The sequence below is a fragment of the Mobula birostris genome, chromosome 3, assembly GCF_030028105.1.
Source record: "Mobula birostris isolate sMobBir1 chromosome 3, sMobBir1.hap1, whole genome shotgun sequence".
NCBI classification, from domain to species: Eukaryota; Metazoa; Chordata; class Chondrichthyes; order Myliobatiformes; family Myliobatidae; genus Mobula; species Mobula birostris.
In genome coordinates this window covers 97369760-97394141 of record NC_092372.1, presented here as the reverse complement: position 1 = coordinate 97394141, position 24382 = coordinate 97369760, and the positions used below count along the sequence as shown (strand labels likewise).

Here is a 24382-nt window from a genome sequence, read left to right as displayed (position 1 = left end):
ATTGCAACAAAAGCACACAAATTTGAGTTTTGTTCAGTGGGCTGCCTTTTTACAAAGTAAGTGAAAGAAGCCAAAATAAATAGAAAGCAGAAGACAAAACTGGGAGAGAGAAAAAAATTGAGGGCTGAAGGAGATGAGATCGGATGAACTGACAAAACTATCAAAAATGAAAATAGGCAAATTTGATAGTTATATATCATGGTAAATTTAAGATCAAGAGGCCAGTACATATATACCAGATATTTGAAATTCATTTGGTAGGATACTACAGTGAGGCTGTTATTGATAAAATAAAGGCAAAAGTTAAAGTATTTGCGGCCAAAGATTTATGAAAGTGTTCTGCCTTAAATACTTTAAAGTGCTAACATTTTAAATTGTTAAATATGTTGAGTTATGAAGCTCCTGCTGTAGGCTGAGTGCTTCAGTCAGTATTCCATTTTTACATCTGAACTGCTTTCTTAGGTTCTCCCCATACCCTTTGATTTCCTTGTAGTTAGTATGGTGATCTCCTCATTGCATGTACTCGGTATCCCTATCTCCCCAGCTCTTTAAAGCTGAGAATTCCAAACATTCACAATCTCTGAGCTTTCCTCTTCACTACTGTCAGAAGCCTTCATCTACAGCATACCTGGTGAGGAATCCAGCTCTCTCACCCATAACCAAGTTGACTGTTGTTTGCAGTCTGCACTACTTTCCTGTGAAAAGTGATGCTTGGGCAGGACACAGGGTGATAACTTTAGTGAGGATGCATGTACTGTAGATTCTGATGACCAAACATGAAAAGCAAAAACCTTGGATGGGGAGGGTGAAGATAAGGGAAGATGATGATGGTGGTGATGGTTGCTCTGCTTATTCCGAATTCCCTTAAAGTGGTACTTTCCAGCATTCAGGTAATGGAAGTTCACAAAGCCACTTCACCATGGGCTTGTCTACGGATTGCAGAATGGTGCAAATGCCTATTAGGATTATTACCACAGCAATTTCTAAAGCTCTTTGTGGATGGCCTTCCTTGAACCTCTTCATTTCCTCACACCCACAAGGATACCAGAAATCAAAACTATCCCACTGAGTCTCTCTCCATAATTACCTACTTAATTTGCCATGCTGCAGAAGTACAGCAATGTTGACTCCTGTGTATTACCATTGTCATTATTCTCATCAATGTTAAAGCGCTGGCAATGTTGGAATTAGAATCAGGCTGAATTTCACCGGAAAATGTTGCAAATGTTTTTGTTTTGCATCAGCAGTACATTGCAATACATGATAATTTAAAAAACTATAAACCTCAATATGAATTATATACTGTATAAGAAAAGAAACTTAAATAGTGAAAAAAGAGAGGGGAAAAATATTGAGGTAGTGTTTATGGATTCATTGTCCATTCAGAAATCTGATGGCAGAGGGGAAGACGCTGTTCTTAAAACTTTGAGCGTGTGACTTTAAGCTCCTTTACCACACAAAATACTCTGCAGATGCTGGGGTCAAAGCAACACGCCCAAGATGCTGGAGGAACTCAGCAGGTCGGGCAGCATCCATAGAAACGAACAATCAATGTTTCGGCCCGAGACCCTTTGTCAGGACCACTTCTTGGTGGTAGCAGTGAGAATAGGGCATGTGCTGGGTGATGGGGGTCCTTAATGATGGATGCTGCCTTTTTGAGGCATCAGCTTTAGGGGAGTGTAGTGTCTGTGATGGAGTTGGCTGAGTTTATAATTCCCTACAACTTTATCCAATCCTCTGCAGATGCCCCTCAATACCAGATGGTGATGCAACCATTTAGAATGCTCTCTACGGTACTTCTGCAGAAATTTGAGAGTGTCTTTGGTGACATACCAGTTCTGCTCAAAGTCCTAATAAAATACAGCTCCTGGTGTATCTTGTTCAAAATTGCATCAGTATGTTGGGCCTCGGATAGATTTTCAGAGATGTTGACACCCAGTAACCCACCCTCACAACATCTGATCCCTTCCTGAAATCTACAATAATTACTGATGTTGAGTGCAATGTTGTTGTTGCACCACTTAACCAGCTAATCTGTATCACTCCTGTATGCCTCCCCATCACCATCTAAAATTCAACCAACAATAGATAGGTACATAGAAAATGTATTGATCCCAAAGGAAAGTACAATGTCACAGTGGCATTACAAGTGCACAGATATACTAATATTAGTAGAAAGGTAAGAAAGAATAAAAAATAAGTTACCCTAAACAGTTCAACAGGAGGGGGTCATCACTTCCTTATCTATAGGCTGACTCATTATAGAGCCTAATGGCCGAGGGTAAGAATGACCTCATATAGCGTTCTTTAGAGCAGCACAGTTGTCTTAGTCTAATACTAAAAGTGCTCCTCTGTTCAGCCAAGGTGATATGCAGAGGGTTTGAAACATCGTCCAGAATTGCCAGGATTTTTTGTAGTGTCTTTTGTTCTACCACAGCCTCCAGTGTGTCCAGTTTGACTCCTCTAACAGAGCCAGCCTTTCTAATCAGTTGAGTCTGTTGACATCACCTGTGTTGGTGCCATTGTTCCAGCCCATCATCACATAGGAGATTGTACTGGAGACAACAGACTGGTAGAACATGTGAAGGAGAGGCCTGCATACTCCAAAGGACCTCAGTCTCCTCAGGAAACAGAGGTGACTCTGGCCCTTCTTGTACACAGCCTCTGTGTTGATGCTCCACTCAAGTCTGTCATCCAGGTGCTCCCCCAGCTACTTGTAGGTCCTCACCACGTCCTTGTCCGCACCATAAATAGTAACAGGGAGCATTGCTGGCTTAGTCTTCCTAAAGTCCATCACCATCACCTTTGTCTTACTGATGTTGAGCTACAGATGATTCAGCTAGCACCATTTGACAAAGTCCTCTACCAGGGCCCTGAATGCATCCTCCTGCCCTCCGTTTATACACCCAACTATTGCTGAGTCATCGGGGAATTCCTGCAGATGACATGACTCAGTGTTGTATCTAAAGTCTGAGTAATAGTTGTGGCGTTGGCGAATTTATAGATGGCATTATTTGTAGATGTCAGTTAAAAACAAATGTACACATGTCTGTTGATGAAATTAAAGTGTTAATTCTCAGCTCATTTACCCTAAGAAAACATTGGGGGCAACCACAGACTATGAGCAATTAATACTCATTAAACTGGACCTGTTTCACCGTTCTATCTATGATTAATAGAATTCTTTATTAATATTTAATAATCAGAGTTTGAATATGTTTTGGGTTTGTGCAACGTTGTAAATAGAATCTGATAATGAGAATGGACAGAAGAAAACATACAGGTATATGAACTAGAATGGATGGTTGGAGCTGTAAGTTACTGAAGTATTATAACAATAACTTAAGAACCTCACGCAAGTTTCACCTTCAGTGTGCAAAGGTGTATATTAGCATTCCAAACTGGTATTACTGGCCTCCGGTGAATTGTAAATGCACACTTCTTCATCAAAATCCATTAAAAATAACCATTCGGCGTTTGCATTTCTTTTTTATTCTGTTCTTTGTGAGAGGTTATATATTTGCCCAGTAGGAGTACTTGGAAGAAAATTTCCATTCCCTCAAAGAGGAGCACTAGTGCAATTAAGAAATTCCTTGCAATGCTTAATCAGTGCAGTGGTAATGATATTTCAGAGAACTTCAAACATCAATCAAGCCCAGTTTCTCCAGAGCCGACACTGTACACAAGGAAGAAACAACGTCTGTAAAGGAAATTAACGATGTTTAGGACACATAGAGAGTGCAGGGTCTATCCCTCATTTGTCAGAAATTCTGAAAATAAAGCCCAATGAGCTCTTCTAGATATCAGACCTGTATGTTTTATGTAACTTGCATAATAGATCACTTTCAATATGGCATATCACAATATACAGATTATATTTTCAATTGCAAAGTAGTCAGTAAAATAAATCATAGTGGTCTATTACTATATTTTCAGACCATTGCAAAATGGAATTGCATGGCAGTTGACTTTCTAGTTGGGATTCTTACGCCCTAAAAGCTCAGTAAGGTACAGTGGTATGCAAAAGTTTGGGCACCCCCAGTCAAAATTTGTGTTACTGTGAAGAGATAAGCGAGTAGAAGATGAACTGATCTCCAAAAGTCATAAAGTTAAAGATGAAACAATCTTTTCAACATTTTAAGCAAGGTTAGTGTAACGTTTTTGTTTTGTACAATTTTAGAGTGAAAAAAGGAAAGAAGCACCATGCAAAAGTTTGGGCACCCCAAGAGATTTGAACTCTCAGATAACCTTTACCAAGGTCTCAGACCTTAATTAGCTTGTTAGGGCTGTGGCTTGTTCACAGTCATCGTAGGAAAGGCCAAGCGATGCAAATTTCAAAGCTTTATAAATACCCTGACTCCTCAAACCTTGTCCCAACAATCAGCAGCCATGGGCTCCTCTAAACTGCTGCCTAGCACTCTGAATATTAAAATAAATGATGCCCACAAAGCAGGAGAAGGCTATAAGAAGATAGCAAAGCGTTTTCAGGTAGCCGTTTCCTCAGTTCATAATGTAATTAAGAAATGGCAGTTAACAGGAACGGTGGAGGTTAAGTTGAGGTCCGGAAGACCAAGAAAACTTTCCGCGAGAACTGCTCATAGGATTGCTAGAAAGGCAAATCAAAATCCCCGTTTGACTGCAAAAGACCTTCAGGAAGATTTAGCAGACTCTGGAGTGGTGGTGCACTGTTCTACTGTGCAGCAACACCTGCACAAATATGACCTTCATGGAAGAGTCATCAGAAGAAAACCTTTCCTGTATCTTCACCACAAAATTCAGCGTCAGAAGTTTGCAAAAGAACATCTAAACCAGCCTGATGCATTTTAGAAACAAGTCCTGTGGACTGATGAAGTTAAGATAGAACTTTTTGGCAGCAATGAGCAAAGGTATGTTTGGAGAAAAAAGGTACAGAATTTCATGAAAAGAACACCTCTCTAAACTGTTCAGCATGGGGGTGGATCGATCATACTTTGGGCTTGTGTTGCAGCCAGTGGCACAGGGATCATTTCACTGTTAGAGGGAAGAATGAATTCAATTAAATACCAACAAATTCTGGAAACAAAATACACTGATTGTAAGAAAGCTGAAGATGAAGAGAGGATGGCTTCTACAACAGGATAATGATCCTAAATACACCTCAAGATCCACAATGGAATACCTCAAGAGGCGCAAGCTGAAGGTTTTGCCATGGCCCTCACAGTCCCCTGATCTAAACATCATCAGAAGTCTGTGGATAGACCTCAAAAGAACAGTGCATGCAAAACGGCCCAAGAATCTCACAGAACTAGAAGCCTTTTGCAAGGAACAATGGGTGAAAACCCCCCAGACAAGAATTGAAAGACTCTTAGCTGGCTACAGAAAGTGTTTACGAGCTGTGATACTTGCCACAGGGGGTGTTACTAAGTACTGACCATGCAGGGTGCCCAAACTTTTGCTTCCGGCCCTTTTCCTTTTTTGTTATTTTGAAACTGTAAAAGATGGAAATAAAAAAGTAATCTTGCTTAAAATATTAAAGAAATGTGTCATCTTTAACTTTATGCCTTTTGGAAATCAGGTCATCTTTTACTCGCTTAGTTATTCACAGTAACAGAAATTTTGACTGGGGTGCCCAACTTTTGCACGCCACTGTATTTGCACAAAGCTCTTGTGATCTTTTTTTTCTGCCCATTCCCTAACACAGCCCAGTGTATCAGTCCCCAGCTCACACCCCACTGCAAAATGAGATGGAATTAAGGTTGGCTAAGCATCATATCCTGGATCCTCTGAATACAGTGCCTAGGTTCTCTTTGAGCCAGGATAACACTAGCTTTAGGTACAGGGAGAGGGGTTGGGGAGAAGATAATTGCCTTCTGCCAAAGATCCTCCTAATGTTAGTCTATTCTGCAGGGTGGCAGCTTGAGTTTCAGGCAGAACTCCAGCTCCTAGGATTAAGCCCAATGCTGCAGGAAATACAGATGCAATATGGCACAGACCACCGGCTAAACAGGTAGCAAGGGGTAGAAGTGGTTGGTAAAAGGGGATGGACCAGATTATTTGATTCACCTAGCGCCAATATTTTTAGCAACAAACCCAGCCAAAGCCCCTCCAGTGTACACCCTCCATGTCAAATTCAAACTGGTACTGATTTTTCCTCCCTACCAGAAAAATCCATGCAGGACTCTCCCATGTGACCGGGTTTCCTGTGTACTGAAGCTTACAATTTTTAAGGTAAAGTATTGAGTTTTTCTGGTCTCTGCTGATGGCAGGGTAGAATTGAGCAGTTTCTACTGGCAGAGTCTCAAGGCAGGGGACACAGATACAAGACAATCTTGTATCTGGTTGTTTATAACTGAAATGGTTAGTAGTTTCCTCTCATAGAGTGAAATGAGTCTCTGGAATTCTCCACTCCGGGCATTATGCAGGCTAGGTCATTGGATGTATTTAAAGAGGAGATTTTTTTTGAAAGCTCAAGGTATACAGGGAATGGGCTACTGACACAGAACAGGAGTTGAGGCCTGTGCAGAAGAGCCATGATGGGCCTGCTGGCCATTCCTACTCATTTTATTGTGTTCTTTAGTGCGGCAGAGGCTAGTTAATTGCAACATTTACCTCAAAACCAAAAGTTACCAGTTTTTGTTGTAAACAGCCTATCAGTGATATGCATTTACTCAAATTAGTCATTTGATTATACCTCAGAATCAAACTGTAATTTGAAATTCATTCAAAAGCATCCATCATTTTATAATTGGAACTTAAATTACCTTAAAGGTATTTTTTTGGATAAGGATCTCTCTTGAGAGATTTTCAGACATTTGGAAGATTAAAGGGGAATTGCGAGAGGTAATGTTCTGATTTTCAATTTCTTTGTCAGCTGAAGTCACAGAAAAGAAAAATAGAGGCACAAATTTGTACATTTAGAGGAATTAAATTTAAGGGTATTTCAAAATACATGGTAGCAGCATCAATAAACTGTTTGGTGTGATTGACACTTCTTCCAGGAATGCCTGTCCTGCCTGCAGTGAGAAAGCAGAATTACTCATCCTTACTGTAAGTGCTTTCATCCTCTATAATGACCTGTGACACAAAACTGGGGAACAAACTGTTTATAACCTCACAGCACATTTTAAAAGCAAATATTAATTGAAGCCAATGAAATCATAATAATTCAGCAAAACTTCAACTAAGGTAACAAATTTCACGTTACATGCCGGTGATAATAAACCTGATTCTGAATCCTCAGGTCCCAAGTTTCCATATAGCTTAACAAACTGGTGATAAATAAAAGTCATGAGTAAACATTGAGCTAACTCACATAGGCACTTCCTGATTGGAACCATCCACCAAGGCAAAGATGCCTCTGTGGGAAGCTGGGCTCCACACAGCATTGACATGGAACCTGAGAAGCTGGAATGTTTTGGCAGCTATTTCAAATGACATGCCAGATGTCCCAGCTAGCACACCTGGGAAGTTTACCAGGGAGCTGACCTGCTTGGAGCACAAACAACTCCCCAGCATCAATTGCCTGGAAGGTTTGAATCTGGGTATGCGCTGGAGTTTGCAATTGTGTTTCAGACACACAGTAATTTTTTTTAAATGATTGGAGACTGCTTGTCTAACATAGGATAATCCCTAAATTACGTGGCAATCAGCCGCAGTTCTGCAGGTTTTTTTCAGATACTGCTTGATCATCTCTCGACTCACTCTGTTCATGACTAATGTTCTATTTAAACAATCACATGGAGACTGCGTGAGATCTGCATTCATAATTTACCTCCCACTGAGCCATTTGGGGTCTCTCTTTTCCTGTTAATGTTGGTTCATCAGTGCATGTTTGCTCTGTTGATCGCTTAAAATGTTCTTGAATTTCTTTCTCTCAAATTGCCCAGGATGCATTAAAAACCTATTTAAAATTTTGCTATACCCGATGATCACAGAAATTGTCTCCCACTGTGATTTTCTTCATGGCGCTGAACTATCTCTTCAGACATTCCTTGTGTAACCTAGTACTTTGGACATGGTGTAAATTATGAAAGGATTCTTTTAAAGTGCTTGCAATCGTGAATGTGCAGCAATACAAGTGATTATTTTTCCCTAAGGCATGATAAAGAGGGGTGAAATTTAAACTGACCAGTGGCACTCTTTCCTCAAAGGCCAAAAATGCTGTTGAATTTTCACAAGAGTCTGATTAATCCCAGATTTGCATGAATAGCAATTCAAAATGAGGTAAATTAAACTATGCCTGCCTCATTGTTGGCTATGTAGAACGGTCCAGTTTGAAGCCTTCCCCAGCAATACCCCCCAACTCTTCCTCCACTATGATGAAGACTGCATTGGCACTGCTTCATGCACCCATACTGAGCTCATCGATTTATCAACATTGCCTCTACCTTCCATCCTGCCCTTAAATTCACTTTGTCCACCTCTGATACCTCCCTCTTCCTAATCTCTCTGTCTCCATCTCTGGACACAAACTGTCAACGCACATCTTTTATAAACCTAGTGATTCTTAGAGATTCTCAACTATACCTCTTCCCACCCTGTCTCCAGTAAAAATACTATTCCCTTTTCTCAGTTTCTTCGCCTCTGCTGCATCTGTTCCCAGAATGTGGCTTTCCATCCCAGGACATCAGGGACGACCTTCTTCTTTAAAGAACGGGATCTCCCTCCCTCTACTATTGATGCTGCCCTCACCCGCATCTCCTCCAATTCCCATACGTCACACTCACCCCACTTCCATCCACCCTTAATAGTGGTAGTTCCTCTTGTCCTTACCTACCCTACCATCAGCCTCCATATCCAACACATTATCCTCCACGACTTCCACCATCATCTCCAAAGGGATCCTACCACTAAACATATCTTTACCTCAACCCATCCACCTCTTTCCACATGGATTGCTCCCTCCGTGATCCCCTTGCCCAGTCATCTCTCCCCACCAATCTCCCTCCAGGCACTTATCCCTACAACAGCCTAAGTGCTACACCTGCCCATACATCTCCTTCCTCACCTCCACTGAGGACCCCAGACAGTCCTTCCAGGCAACGCTTCACCTGTGAATCTGCTGGGGTCGTCTATTGAGCCCAGTGCTCCTGATGCAATTTCTTCTGCATCGATGCGAGACCTATTGTAAATTGGGGAACCGCTTTATCAAACATCTCCGCACCATCCACTACAAGCGGAACTTCCCGATGGTCAAACATTTTAATTCCCATTCTGATGTGTCGGTCCATGGCCTGCTCTTGTGCCAAGATGAAGCCATCCTCTGGGTGGAAGAGCAACATCTTATATTCCATCTGGGTCCCCTCCAACCTAACTGCATGAATGTTCATTTCACCTTCAGGTAAGTAAATCCACCCCCCCCCCCACCTGCTGTATTCCCCACGCTGACCTTTTACTGCTTCTCACCTGCCTATTACTTCTCTCTGGGTCCCCTCCTCCTTCCCTTTCTCCCTAGTCCACTCTCCTCTCCAGTCAGATTCCTTCTTCTCCAGCTCTTGATCTTTCCCACTCACCTGGCTTCACCTATCACCTTCCAGCTAGCCTCTTTCCCCTCCCCCTACCTTTTTATTTTGGCATCTTCCCCCTTCCTTCTCAGTCCTGAAGAAGGGTTTCTGTCCAAAATGTCGACTGTTTATTCTTTTCCATAGATGCTGCCTGACCTGCTGAGTTCCTTCGCATTTTGTGTACATTCCTTCGCATTTCTGGCATTTTCAGAATTTCCCTTGATTATAAATCAATCTTTTGATAATCAGTCAGATGGAAACTGATAGAATTTATTTCGCCACAAAATTAAATCAGTGGTCTTCTTCATCAGAATGGGGCAAGACCGTCAGGTTCCTTGCACAATGGCAGAAATGAGACGAGCCGTTGGTTCTGTCACATGATCCCTATCATTAGTTATTTCCTCATGAACAGATTTATCTGCTTGAATTACTTTTAGTAGTGTTTCTCGTAGCTGCTGTAGACATACTCAGATTAGCATGTATAATACAGTCTGGACTAGCTTGGTCATGTACAGGCATTATTGACACTAATAGTGGTGTTTGCATGATTAGGAGCTGCACAAGAGCCTAGATCCTCAATAACATAAGAACAGATCGAGGGCAACAAGGGAAGTGTATGGGAGCCAAAGTGGAAAGAGGAAAAGCCTCTAACAGACCTACTTGATCTATTCGTCTTTAGCTCCCACTAAAAATTCTGTTACCATGGCAATAACTTGATCTTTTTCTTAAAACAATTAACTGAAACCTGACAGGCAGTGTGTATTGTGCCGTATTTGACACCTTGAGGAGAGTGGACTACATAATTATATATTGTCTCTGTAACACTGCTTGAATCTAACCTCACCTCAGCCTATCTGCTGATGAATACATTACCCATGGTTTTGTGTCTTGGTCTTGACTATTCCAACGCTTTCCTGGCTGGCCTCCTCATTCTGTGGTCTTGTAAATCTTTGTCACCTGCATACTAATTCACATCCATTCACCCATCACCCTTATGCTTGCTAAATTACTCTGGCACTCCAAGTAAGCAAAGCATTGGTTTTAAAAATTATTGTCCAAATTATCTCTGTCTCTGTAATCTCCTTTGTTTCTCCAAGTTTTCAAGTCATCTGAATTCCTCTAATTCTGGCTTCTTCATCATCCCTGAACTTAATTACTCCAACAATAGCAGCCATGATTTCAGATGCTAAGACATTAGACCTTGGAATTGCTCTTAAACTTCCCTGCCTTGCATTGATCCAGTACATGGGAAATAAAAGTTAACTTCCAAAATTACTGCATTTGTTTTGAAGGCACCTACATTTGTTCTGTTGGGAGAGAATTATTTTTACCATTTCATTGGGCTTTAATTTAAGTTGTTGTTCAGCTCCAAACATCTTTCACTGGGAACTATCTGGATCCAAGTAGAATGTGATTCCCTTGCATCCTCAGGTGGGAATTATTGGGCATTTCAGTGTGCCAGAATATTTCATTACCTGCCCGAATACCAGCAATTTTATCGCCATACTTATGATAGATCCATAGACATTCTGCTCACCCTCTTCTGGGCTACCGGTAAAGTCCAACAAAATGTCAAGGCTAAATCAGTGTGAAAGACCTTGAATCTCGAAAGTCTGGATTTTAGTTCATGGCAGCTGCGGAGCAGAGCCAGTGAGAAAGGAGTGAGAGCAACTTGGGAGTGAGGCTTCTCAGGATTACACCAGAACCCCTGCAGGCTGCTGGCCAGTGGCAACGTGATTTTAGACACTAATGTATACTGTCCCTAATGAAGAGAGATATTTACGGATATGGTCGTTGGCATGGAGCTGACCACAGTAGGGTGACAATGAGATTTGAAGGCAAGGTCCTGGCAAGAAAGGCTTAGGATCTTGTGGGCCCCTTAGTAGCGATAAAGCCTGTAATCCTGTACCAGCGAATACACACAGTTAAACTGAGATGAGGGGATAGGGTTTATGAGCATTTGGAGAAGCATAGTCTAATTAGGAACAGTCAGGGCAAGTCATGTTTTACTAACTTGATTGAGCTTTTTGAGGAGGTGATGAAGGTAGAGCAGTGTTGCATGCGTGATATTGTGAGACTTTCAACAAGGCCCTCCCGTAGTAAGCTCATCTGGAAAATTAGGATGTATGTGATCCATGTGACTTGACTGATTAGATCCAAAGCTGGCTTGTCCACAGAAGACAGAGGGTAGTGGTGGTTGGCTCATTCTAGATGTTGGTCTGTGACTAGTAGAGTTCTGCAGAGATCTTTGTTGTTTGTCATATCGTATGTATAAATGATTTTGATGAAAGTGGTAGGATAAGTGATTAATTTTGCAGATGACATGAAGGTTGATGGTGTGGCCATCAACAGGACTTAGATAAGTTGGATATATGGGTGGAGAAGAGGCTTTGTTGTTTGATCTGACAAGTCTGTTGCTCTTTGGCTGATCCATCGTAAGAAATGGCAAGAACCTTAACAGTGTTGATGAGAGGGGTCCAGATACATGGCTCCCTAAAAATGGCTGCACTGGTGTTAAAGGGTGGTGAAGAAGGCATATGACATGCTTCCCTTCATTGGTCGAAGTACTGAGTACAAGAGTCAGGAAGTAACGTTACATCTTTAGAAAACCCTGGTTAGGCCACACTTTGTGTATTGTGTTGAATTCTGCTTGCCTCATTATAGGAAGGGAGTGGTGACTTTGGAGAGGGTGCAGAGGAGGTTCAGTGGGCTGCTGCCTGGTTTAGAAGACATGTTTACAGGAGTTATGAGGAGAGGTTGAACAATCCTGGGGCTGTTTTCTCTAGTAGAGACCGATGGAGATTTGATAGAAACTTATATAATTATGCAAAACATAGAGTGCCACGTATCTTTTTCCTGGAAATGAAATGTTCAGTACTTGAGGCATATATTTAAGGTGATGGGGAAAGTTCAAAGAAGATATGAAAGGAAGTTTTTTTTTTACACTGAGAGAAGTAGGGGTCTCAAATGCTTTTCTGGAATGCCACAGAAGCAGACAGCATAGGAGTATTTAAGTTTTAGATAAATATGTTAGACAAGAATCCAAAGTAAAGCTGACAAATGAGCATCAAACATCAGTTCAGGTACTCTTTAAATCAGGGGTCCCCAACCTTTTTTGCACTGCGGACCGGTTCATATTGACAATATTCTTGCGAACCGGCTGACCCGGTGGGGGGGGGAGGGGGTAGGGTTGCCAACGGACAAGAGTAGCAGTTAAATACATTGTTTACCCCGAGGCTACAATGACCATGAAGCCTTGTGCAGGCACCAGTGCGCATGCGTGATTTAGGCATGCATATACGTGCCGAATTTTTTCTACAAATCGTTTTTGGCGATTCTGTTTGGGGGGGAGGGGGTTAATCACGACCGGAATATAGGTGATAAATGGCTAATATACTCAATTTCCTTTCTAAAAGGGTTTATCTAACGAATTTAATATTAAACACACAGCGCATATTTTCCTCGCATGAATGTAGTGATGTCAATTATCAGGGGAGGACAGGGGAGCTTGAAGTAAGTGTTGAACGAACTTCCAGTAGGAGTGGTAGAGGCCGGTCCAATATTATCAATTTAAAGAAAAATTGGATAGGTATATGGACAGGAAAGGAATGGAGGGTTATGGGCTGAGTGCAGGTCGGTGGGACTAGGTGAGAGTAGCGTTTGGCACGGACTAGAAGGGCAGAGATCGCCTGTTTCCGTGCTGTAATTGTTATATGGTTATAGAAGTAAGTCAATAGCATCATAACATTTTAAGTAACGTTTGGATATTAAACACACAGCACACATTTTCCCCGTATGAACATATAAAATCATTGCAACACACCAATATCGCTGAATCAGTGGGAGCCCTGGGCTTGTTTTCCTGCAACAAGACGGTCCTATCGAGGGGTGATGGGAGACAGCGATACTCGAAGGGGGTTCCTTATGTCCAGTCTATTCTGCAATTTAGTTTTCGTTGCAGAGGTATGTTGGAAATGGAAGCAACGTTTTCAGTGCTTTCGTGGCTATCTCGGGATACAGGTATTTAGCCTTGACCTTGAGATCCAGAATGCCGGCAGAGATGTTATGTGAAACATACTTTTCAGCCCGCCGTCATTTGCAAGCTCGAGGAGTTAATCTTCTTCCCGCGCTGACATGGCTGATGCACGGGTAATGACCTCGCATGCGTAATGGCTCAACAGTGGGCGTGACAGGGAATGAGGAACAGTGCAGCTGACTCCTATCGCCAAATCATATCGTTTCCTTGCGGCCCAGTAGCGCATGCTTTGCAGCCCGGTACCGGTCCGCGGCCCAGTGGTTGGGGACCACTGCTTTAAATATTAAAACTCTGGCACCAAAACATGGCCGCCAATTAGAAGGGCGGGCCTGAATCTTTAAAGGGGTGATGACAGGGATCCATATTCCGGGCAGTCAGAGTGCCTAAACCCCCGAAGCTGGCACGAGCACACAGTGTATGGCAAGCAAGCTAATGCAAACATATCAGGAAAATGAAAATCAAGGGCTAATTTAGTCATCTTAATGCTTTCATTTTTGACCTGCACACCTGAGGTCTTTCGTATCCTTTATATCCATTTTAAAAATACCAATTGGATCTTTAATGTTTAAAGTGGAAAGATCACTTAATTCTTTAATGTGCTACAAGTACACTGTTACAATTATGGAAATAATCCCTGAGATTCTTTAGAATGATTTCTTCAGCATAAAATTATCAAGCATAGGAGAACATTTAATAAAGATAAATGTCATAAACTTGTAATGGAGGAAGCTGCCATTTGAAGGGTGTTCCATGTACCCTGTTCAGTATGTATAGACATTAAATCATTTTGCCTTATGAAGTCTTCACAGATTTATTCTAGAGTGTCATGAGATTACTAGATTCATTCAGAACTAGTTACCTATAAGATGTCCCCAATGAGCAAAGAGAGATCAAAGATCACTCATCCAAACAAATTCAATCTTTCCATAGAACATGAAATGATTTACTTGCAAAGTGAAAACTGTTGTAGGTTCACTGCAGGTAGTCAAAATCAGACTCTGCAGCAAGAAACAAAATATACAGGTATTGTAGCTGGTTCATGGGGAGAACGAGAGTTGTAGGAGACCAGGTGGGAAAGTAGAGTTAATCAGCTACATGTTGATCATACTGTATGTACGTCAATGTGATGTTTTAATAGTACTGTGGAAAATAGTTCATCATTTTGAAGCATTAAAAGTGTATTTCCAGTACCTTAGTTTCTACTTCAGAGCACAGCATTTAATATTCTCCTTCATTGCTATGACAGACTTGTGGACTGTAAAACTGATTGTTCATATTCACAGTCTTCTTTATGCTTATCTTGGGTACCTTACACTGAAATGAAGAGATCTACATGAACCTCCCGGTATCACCTGTTTTTGAGATAATTGAGATAATAAAAAGATATCCCACAATCTTTCTGATAGCTATTTTCTCAGCACACTAATCTTGTAATGTAACCGTACTCTCTCCTACATACAGCGTATGTCCCAATGTTGGGTGTGTCTAGAGACACAGAACACACAGCACAGAAACAGGTGCTTTGGCCCATCTTGTCCATGCTGACCTGTTTCTCTGCCTAGACCCATCTACCCACATCCAGACCATAGTCCTCCATACCTCTCTTGTCTTGTCCATGCTGACCTGTTACTCTGCCTAGACCCATCTACCCATATCCAGACCATAGTCCTCATACCTCTCTCATCCATGTACCTATCCAAACTTCGCTTGTATGTTCTGACTGAACCCACATCCACTACCTCCACTAGCAGCTCATCCCACACTCACAATACCCTCTCAGTGACATTCCTTGTCTCTCATCTTTCACCCATGAGCCCTAGTACGTGACAGCCATCCTCAGTGGAAGAAGCCTGCTTGCCTTTACCCTATCTATTGCCCTCATGATATTGTATACCTCTATAAGATATTCCCTCATTCTCCTATGCTCCAGGGAAAAAAGTCCTAACCTACTCAATGTTACCCCATACCTCGGGCCCCCAAGTACCAGCAACGTTCTTGTAAGTTTTCTCTGCACTTTTTCAAACTTATTGATACATTTCTTGTAGGTAAGTGGCCAGTAGTTGAAATATGCCCTGACCAATGTTTTAAAACTTCACATAACATCCCCACCCATGTATTCAAGGCTCTGATTTATGAAGGCCAATGTGCCAAAAGTTCTCTTTGAAACCCTATGTACTTGTGATGCCACTTTCAAGGAATAATAGATCTGTATTCCCAGATCCCTTTGTTCCATGACACACCTCAGTGCCCTACCATTCATGGTGTAAGTGCTCCTCTGGTTTGTCCTGCCAAAGTGCAATACTTTACACTTGTCTGCATTAAATTCCACCTGCCATTTTTCATCCCATTTTGTCAGCTGGTCCAAATCACCATGCAGGCTTTGATAGCCTTTCTCTGTGTCCAGTATGCCCTCTGTCTTGGTGTCACCTGCAAATTTGCTGATCCAGTTCACTACATTATCATTTAAATCATTAATATATATGATAAACAACAATAGATCCAGTACTGAACCCTACAGCACTCCAGTAGTCACAGGCCTCCAGGACATAACAGTACTCCCACCCTCTAGCTTCTCCCACTAAGCCAATGTTGAATCCAATTTACTTCTTCACCCTGAATGCAACTAATACTTCTGCACCCTTTGACAAAGGCCTTGCTAGAGTCAATGTAGCCAGCTTCCACTACTTCCTTTATCAACCTTCCTCATAATCTCCTCAAAAACTGTATGATGCCCAGTCCATCACAGGTAAAGTCCTCCCCAACACAGAGCACATTTACAAGGTGCACTGTTGCAGGAAAGCAGCTTCCATTATCAAGGATTCCCTGCCATTCAGGCCGAAGGTTCAGAGGTTCATTTATTATCAAAGTATACAACTCTAAAATTCTTCAGTTCTCCAGGTAGCCATAAAACCAAGGAAGTAAGGAAAGGCAGCAATATCATTAACCCCCAAATCCCTCCTCCAGTATGAAAAAGAAGAACAAAATAGATGAGGCACATCAACCCAAAAATCCCTCTTCACACACCAAAAACCAAACGAGAAAGATCAGACACATCAACCCGCAAATACCCCTCCCCACACAAAAATAAATGAGAAGATTGAGAGAAAAAAACATAGGGTATAAAAACTATAAGACTGAAAAAAAGTAAATCCAAAATCAAAACACAGGGTAAACCGGGGAACAGTCTCTGGGCCCAGCAGCAGACTTTTCCCTGTCCAGTACAGAGCAATGAAAAGATACTCACCCCTTTGCACTTGTTTTAATCCTTCAGTCTCCCTAATCGGCAAAGAATGGGAGCTTTCATCTGTGAAATGGGGCCAAACATCAGCTTGCACGCCATCCCCCATCCCACCACAAGGTTCATTCACACTGCCTCTACCTCTTGGAATCCTCTCGGAGATTGCAATGTACTGAAGCGCCCAAACAATCTCCAAACATCAAAACAGACTCCAACAGCTCCATAATCACATTCAAGACTAGAAACAAGCGTAAGAGACATAAAGGGAGTGAAAAGGATGGTTTCATGATCTATCCAAAGGAGCACTGTATGCAGGCGCCATCTTGACCGGAAGTATTCTTCCATGTTGTTCTCTCACTGCCGCCATCAGGAAGAAGGTACAGGAACCTTGCATCCCACACCACCGGGTTCAGAAACAGTTATTATCCCTCAACCATCAGGCTGCTGAATCAGAGGGAATAAATTGACTCACCCTAACACTGAACTGATTCCATAATCTATGAACTCACTTTTAAGGATTCTGCCACTCGTATTCTCGATATTTATTTATTTATTTATTTATTTATTGCTTGTTTATTATTATTAGTAGTTTTATTTTGTATTTGGACAGTGTGTTGATTTTTGCACATTGGTTGGTTGCCTGTCTTTGCCATGTGGGATTTTTCATTGATTTTCTTGTGTTTCTTTGTATTTACTGTGAATGTTCACAAAAAAAAATGGATCTCAGAGTAATATGTGGTGATAGATACATACTTTGATAATATAAATTTACTTTGAACTTTGAATTGTAGTTTACATTGGACCAAGATAATGTTTGCAGAAGGCCTGATTGGTCTGTTGAAGTCTATGATGAACATGCAAACAGGAGTTTCACTCTGAGTGAGCAAAAATCAAAGAGCAGTAGAACAAAGGCTGACTACCCGCAATTATCTGCAATGTGAAATAAGATTAGATTATTGGGAAACAATTTGCAAGGTCAACACTACTGGTCTAGGCATTTGTCATCTAGATGGAAAGGGTTATTGAGGATTGAGACTCAGTTGACCAACAACTGAAATTGATTACCACTATCTGTGAATTTCCCTATCAAGGAGTGTTTCTGAATACATGAAGTATAAGGTAACACTGATAGCACTGACTATTGTAACTGGCTTCATGCTGTTGAGGAATATACCAAAGGCTGTGTATAATTATAACTTATGTAGTTATTAATAGGAGTTAATAGCCTCTTTATTAAGTTTTACATGGATTGTTTCATGCACACTTGTAATGGCAAGAAGATAGCCTGTGGGCCAGAGGCTTATTCCTGCGTTGTACTGTTCTATAATGATCCAGTATTGTCAAAGATCTACGAGGGGAAGTGATCCACTGGAATTAGTGATGCTTCAGAGTTGTCAAGTGCATCTTGCTCTAAGGGGTAGAGAAAATGAATTCATAATTTTCCAATTACGATAGATGACTAATTGTACTGTTGCATGTTTGTCAATAATTTAGGTGATATTCTGGACAGAGGAAGAAAGGTAGTAAGATACACGAGCAGCTCCTGCAGAATGAACCAACGCAGAATAAATTTAACAATGCAGTATGTTGTGATATGTTCAGCTATCCCTGAGGTGAGAGCAGTAAGATGCACAACGTCAGGTTTAGAACTGATGTCATGAAAATTTTATGTAAGTATATAAGTTTAGGGTTCCTTATACAATTTGTAATTGATGGTATACCTCTAAGTACATGGTTGTACGCAGGCACTGCAATCTAACTGCTAGTTGCTGTTTTACAAATAGCACGTTCATTTTGTAGCTCCACCACTGTTTATTTGCTACAAGTAAATTGGCAACACAGGGAACCTGGAGACCCAAGAGTACATTTTCTATTTGTCACAGTAACTTCAACATGACGACTTCAACTGACATGACCCAATTTTGGATTCCAGCTCAAGGGCGAAAAGGGACATTGCACACCGTTCCAGCAGCATGGGTTGCTCCTAAACTTTGTCTGTGAAATTTGCATATTCTCCTGTGGGGTTCCTCCAGATGCTCTGGTTTCCTCCTGGGTCCTCAATTCATGCTAGTTAATGGGTTAATTGCCCCATTGCATTTGGGTGGTAGGAGAATGGAGGTGCCGGAAGATGATGGGACTCTGAGAGCTAAAATATGTCTGGTGTGGATGAATGGTTAATGGTTAATGTGCATGCTGTGGGCTGAAAAGTCTCTTTCTGGGCTGGAAAATTCTGTTCATGACTCTCTCTAAACTTTGTTATCATTAAAAAGCAAATGTTACAATCTAGATGTTTTGGGAGCTTGGGGATTTTATAATAAAGCATGTGATCCCTTATGTAAAACAGATGGCGATGTTCTTCAGGGTAAATAATAATAATGCCAAAATTGGGAGGCAGGATGGAAATGTGCCTGCTCAAATTAAAGGCGTGTGAGAACTTAAGTAAATGTATATTACTAATGGATGTAGCCTCAAAAATATATACCGCCTTCCTGATCTGGCACCACCCAATACAAGTGATGGTTTATATGAAGAAATCACGGAGATTGCAGAATCAATTTAATTCAGCTTCTGTTCAGATCACTGAGAGTTACGTATTCTGAACTGGAAGTATCTCTGCCCACAACGCCAGACAACACAAGCAGATGATACAGACAAACCGAAAGGCAATGAAAACCTTTTAGGTATTTTCTGATGGATATTCTTGCCTGTGTCTGTGGATCATGCTACAGAGGAAGGGATTCTAAAATTGTTTTCATTCTTAAATAGAAACTTGTAATAAACTGTTTCCAAGAGCAGTACAGCAAAATTTTTGAATATCGTACAGTCATGGAATCACAGAAAAGGGCCATTCAGCCTCTCCGTATCCATACTGACCTTTTTGTCCGCATACATTCCATTTGCCTGTATTAGGTCTGAATCCTCCACTGCCTTACCTGTTTAATTATCAGTAATATCAGGGCTTTCATTCTCTGGACAAAGTTTCAAAGAAAGCTTAAGGTAGGAGGTCTTTCATTTGTTTTCACACAGAAAGTCAAAAATGTTCCCAAAGGGAAATATAGGTTTAAATTTCTTCAATTTTTCAGGCATAGAAAGGGGTTGGGTGGGGTGTGGATTGAGCAATTTAGCAGGTTGATGTCCCACATCCAAACATCACCTGGAATCTTATACATGTCATAGTTAGGGAAAGACCTTGTGACGCTTTCGATATCTGACTATTTCAGGCCCAATGTAAGCATCAATTATTGTGGGCAAGCATGGAGGTCGGCAACGCCTCACAAATCCTGGATCAATTATTTTCTGGCAAGCATACAAACAATCACCCAAGTGCTGGCAGTATATTTGTTCATTTTCAGCTCCAGAAACTTCAATTGGGATCAATGTAACTGCCATTGTTCCGTCATTTGAGAGAGGAGAAAACACCCATTGCCAAGCTTAAAATTCAGGAGACCTGAGTACAAGACAGTGTTTCAATAAGAAAAGTAGATTGTGCTCTCAATATATAATCCTGACTTTTAACTCTGACATGGAGATATTTTGTTTGGTACTGTTGGCAGGATGTTAAGCTGATACAGTATGTCACTTGTGCCATTGTAACTGTAATCAAACGAGTTGCGTTGTCCTCATATCTACAAATCTGTGCATTATCTGACGGTCTATGGGCAGGTGGGAGGAGCCTAGTAAAAGCCTTGCTCACCAGGCCAGTCAGGTAGCAGGGGCACATTAAAAAGTAAAAAAAATAGGTTTGAGAAGATTATAAGATATAGAAACACAATTAGGCCATTTGGCCAAACAAGTCTGCTCTGCCATTCATTCGCAGCTGATTTTTTTAACCCCATTCCCCTGCCTTCTCCCTGTAAACTTAATCTTCTTCGTACTCAAAAACCTGTCACTCTTAAATGCATTCAATGACTTGGTCTCCTCAGCCCGCAGTGGCAACAAATTCCACAGCTTCACCGTCCCCAGGCTGTTCTTTTGTTCTGAGGTTCTTCCTTCAGAGAACAGACAAACAACTCACTCCAAAGATTTCTTTTGAAGTGCCACTAACTGTACCATGTCTTCCAGGAGGAGATCGCGATCGGATGACCACCAATCATGAAACGTACCTCCTCATGGCCAGTGCACAGAATGACATGGAAGACTGGGTGAAGAGCATTCGCAGAGTGATCTGGGCCCCTTTTGGTGGAGGTAAGCTGACATATTATGACCACTTCCCTGCTGAAAATTACTTTTAGGCCAAAATTATTTTTAATCTTACAACCCAGTTTTACAGGGGTATCATTCTGCACAATAAGTGCACTAGAATCTAGACTGGAGTCATGGGATCAAGAGGACTCCACCTGTGAAAACTTCACTGCACCTCCCTCAACACCTTTCACTGGAGTCCATGTGTGTGAACCCAAGCCATTCCGCCATGTCACAACCTAGTCAGGGTACTAATTGACACCATTCTACCTTGCTCCCGTAAGTGATTGCAGAGCAATATAAATCCAAATGGTTCAAATTAGCTGCCTTTTTTGCATCTGATATATTTTGTAATATCTGTATGAGTTTAAGGCTGGTGGATCAAAGCATCTCTTGTTTCTTACCTGTGGAGAGAAATGGACATTGACCATTTTGGGTCAAGACCCTTCATCTGGACTCTTGAACAAGCGCATCAGCTCTCCAGCTCCCTACATAGATGATGCTTGACCCAGTGAGGTACTCCAGATGTTTATTTTCACTCCAGATTTGAGCATCTGCAGTACAGGTTTTCCCCGCCATCCGAAGGTAGAGCGTTCCTATGAAATGGTTCGTAAGCCGGAAGGTCATAATGCAAAGAAGCAATTACCATTTATTTATATGGGAAAAATTTGTGAGCGTTCACAGACCCAAAAATAACCTACCAAATCATGCCAAATAACACATAAAACCTAAAATAACAGTAACATATAGTAAAAGCAGGAATAATATGATAAATACACAGCCTATATAAAGTAGAAATACTTTTCCACAATCATTGCTGCACTGTCCACCGTAGCGAAAATCTCATGCAAGCGCTCTCGGCAGAAACACGACGCAAGTGCTCTCGGCAGAAAATCTCACGCAAGCGCTGTTGACAAAAACACACTCTCCAGTAACCTTTAGGCTATGAAGCTGCCAAATCATACCAAATGACACGTAAAAATACACAGCCGATATAAAGTAGAAATAATGTATGTACAGTGTAGTATCACTTACTGGAATCGGGAAGACAGCGCAGAGCACACTGATGATGGTGTGTTAGGCTGCGTTGTCGCAGGTTGGGGTGGTGCAGTGGCCCCCACCCTCCAGGCAGTGAACCGATACCGATCTGCGAAGCATGCAGGGTACAGCGGTAGCTGGGAGGCACCCAGCACATCTTTAAGAAAAAAGCCGAAATAAACATGCTAATTAATTAGGTGCCGCCCAGTGCATAAATGTCGGCCCAGATCAGAGGCAATTGCCGATTGTGTCGCCTCTGATCTGGGCCGACAATTACGTGCTGGGCGGCACCTAATTAATTAGTTTGTTTATTTCGGCTTTTTTCTTAAAGATGTGCTGTGTGCCTCCCGGCTACCGCTGCATTCTCTGCGAATCAGTATCTGTCCACAACCCGTTCGCTACTGCATTCAGTTTCGATTGTTATCCTTTCCTCTTCCAGTTGCATCAGCTCTTCATCTATCAGTTCTTGGTCATGAGATGCCAAAACCTCTTGAACATCACCTTCGTCAACTTCCACAAGCCAAACTCACTTTGTCCTTACTTTGTTCACCACAATCGAAACGCTTAATTATGTCTAGTTTTACGCTAAGTGTAACACCCTTACGAGCTCTTTCAGGCTTTTCCAATACCTTAGAACTCATCTTGCTAATGGCTGCTCGCAGGCACATGTTTAAGCAATGCCAGCTAGAATGCCGTTCCGAATCTGGGGGAGAGCAGCTGCTCGGGGTGCGCGCTGCCTTTTTTCACATGCTGCTTTTTTCTCGCACGCTGCATTCTTTTCACGTGCTACCTTTTCCACGCGCTGCCTTTTTTCGTAACAGTGAGGTTTCGTAAAGCGAACATTTGAAAAGCAGGGGACACCTGTACTCTGTATTTCTGCAGGTTTCTTGTGTGTGAAACAATTTTGAATGAGATCAGAAGGTGAAATGGCTTCTTCTGACCACAGAACCCATAGAGGGTAATGGTACCTCAGTCCACTGTCAATGTAACAAGCCTTCAGACAGAGGCTGTTAGCCAGGCAACAATGATGCCATTCAGCAGTTTGATGTTAATAAAGCAAAACAGAGGGGTCAACACTGAAAGAATAGCCCTGACTAAGAATGGAAAACCTGCTTGAGGGTAAAGTAAAGAACCATCCCTTACCCAAACTGCTGTGGAGGAGTCTGGTATTGTTATCACCTACGATAGATCCAGCATCTTAAAAACACAAAAGAGTGCAGATGCACTCACCAGCCCTCATAGAGAGATCAGAAGTGGAAAGGGTGAGCAAATTCTAGTTCCCGGGTGTCAATATTGCTGAGGATGTAATCTGGACCCAACATATCAATGCAGCTATAATTCATCAGGAGTTTGAGAAGATGTGATATGTTACCAAAAACACTCAAAAATTCTACAGATGTACCATGGAGAGAATTCTAACCGGCTGCATTACTGACTGGAATGGGGGGTGAGGGGTGAGTGGGTAGGCTACTGCACAGGATTGAAATAAGCTGCAGAATTGTAAACTCAGTCAGCTCCATCATGCACACCAGCTTCTGTAGTATCCAGGACATCTTCAAGGTGTGGTGCTTCAAAAAGGCAACGTTCACCATTAAGGACCCCCAGCACCCAGGGCATGCCCTTTTCTCACTGTTACCATCAGGGAGGAGGTACAGAGGCCTGAAGTTACACACTCAGCGATTCCAGAACAGCTTCTTTCCCTCTGCTGTCCAATTTCTGAATGGACATTGAACCCATGAACACAACCCCACTACTTTTTTATTTCTATTGCACTGCTTATTTAACGTAAATATTATATATATTTACCGCAGTTCATTGTGTTTTCTCTATTATTATGGATTGCTGCTGCGCTAAAGCCAACAAATTTCACATCATATGTTAGTGATATTAAATGTGATGTTGTAATTTGGAGCTAAAAGCAAACTGCTGGAGGAACCTGATGGGTTGAGCAGCATTTGTGGAGTGAAAGGAATGTTGGCATTGTTGAGACCTTGTGTCAGGTCAGGACTGAGGGTGGAGAGGAAAGGGAGCCAATGGGGAGGGAAGGGCGAGGGGTGAGACCCGAGTTGACTGAGGAGGAGTGACAGATCATTAGCAGGTGGGGGAGGGGAGTGGATGGGTGAGGCTGGGAGACAGAAGCACGAGGGTGAAAGGTGAATGAGGTCAAAGGAAAATAGGTTCAGACAAGATGGATCCAAATGAGGGGATGTGAGAGTGAAGGTGGAGACAGAGGCTGGAGACTGATGGGGTACAAAGACTGCGAGTGTTAGAATCTGTTAAATGAGAAAGGTGATGCTGGGGAGCATCTGAAGGGGGATGGACGGATGGTGGAAGGGATCCAATGGGTGACATGTGGCTGGAGCCGGTTGGGGGCTGGAGAAGGTGATAAAGGAAATGAAGCAAAAA

At 41.9% G+C, this 24382-nt stretch overlaps 1 protein-coding gene across 4 annotated transcripts in view; it reads left to right on the top strand.

The window, feature by feature from the left end:
• Positions 1-24382, top strand: part of arhgap24 (Rho GTPase activating protein 24) — a 471388-nt gene that overhangs the window by 372340 nt on the left and 74666 nt on the right. For all 4 annotated transcript variants that reach the window (XM_072253124.1, XM_072253125.1, XM_072253126.1 and 1 more), the window contains one exon: positions 20819-20941. In XM_072253124.1, the coding sequence (XP_072109225.1) occupies positions 20819-20941 (123 nt within the window). The remainder of the gene's footprint in view (positions 1-20818; positions 20942-24382) is intronic.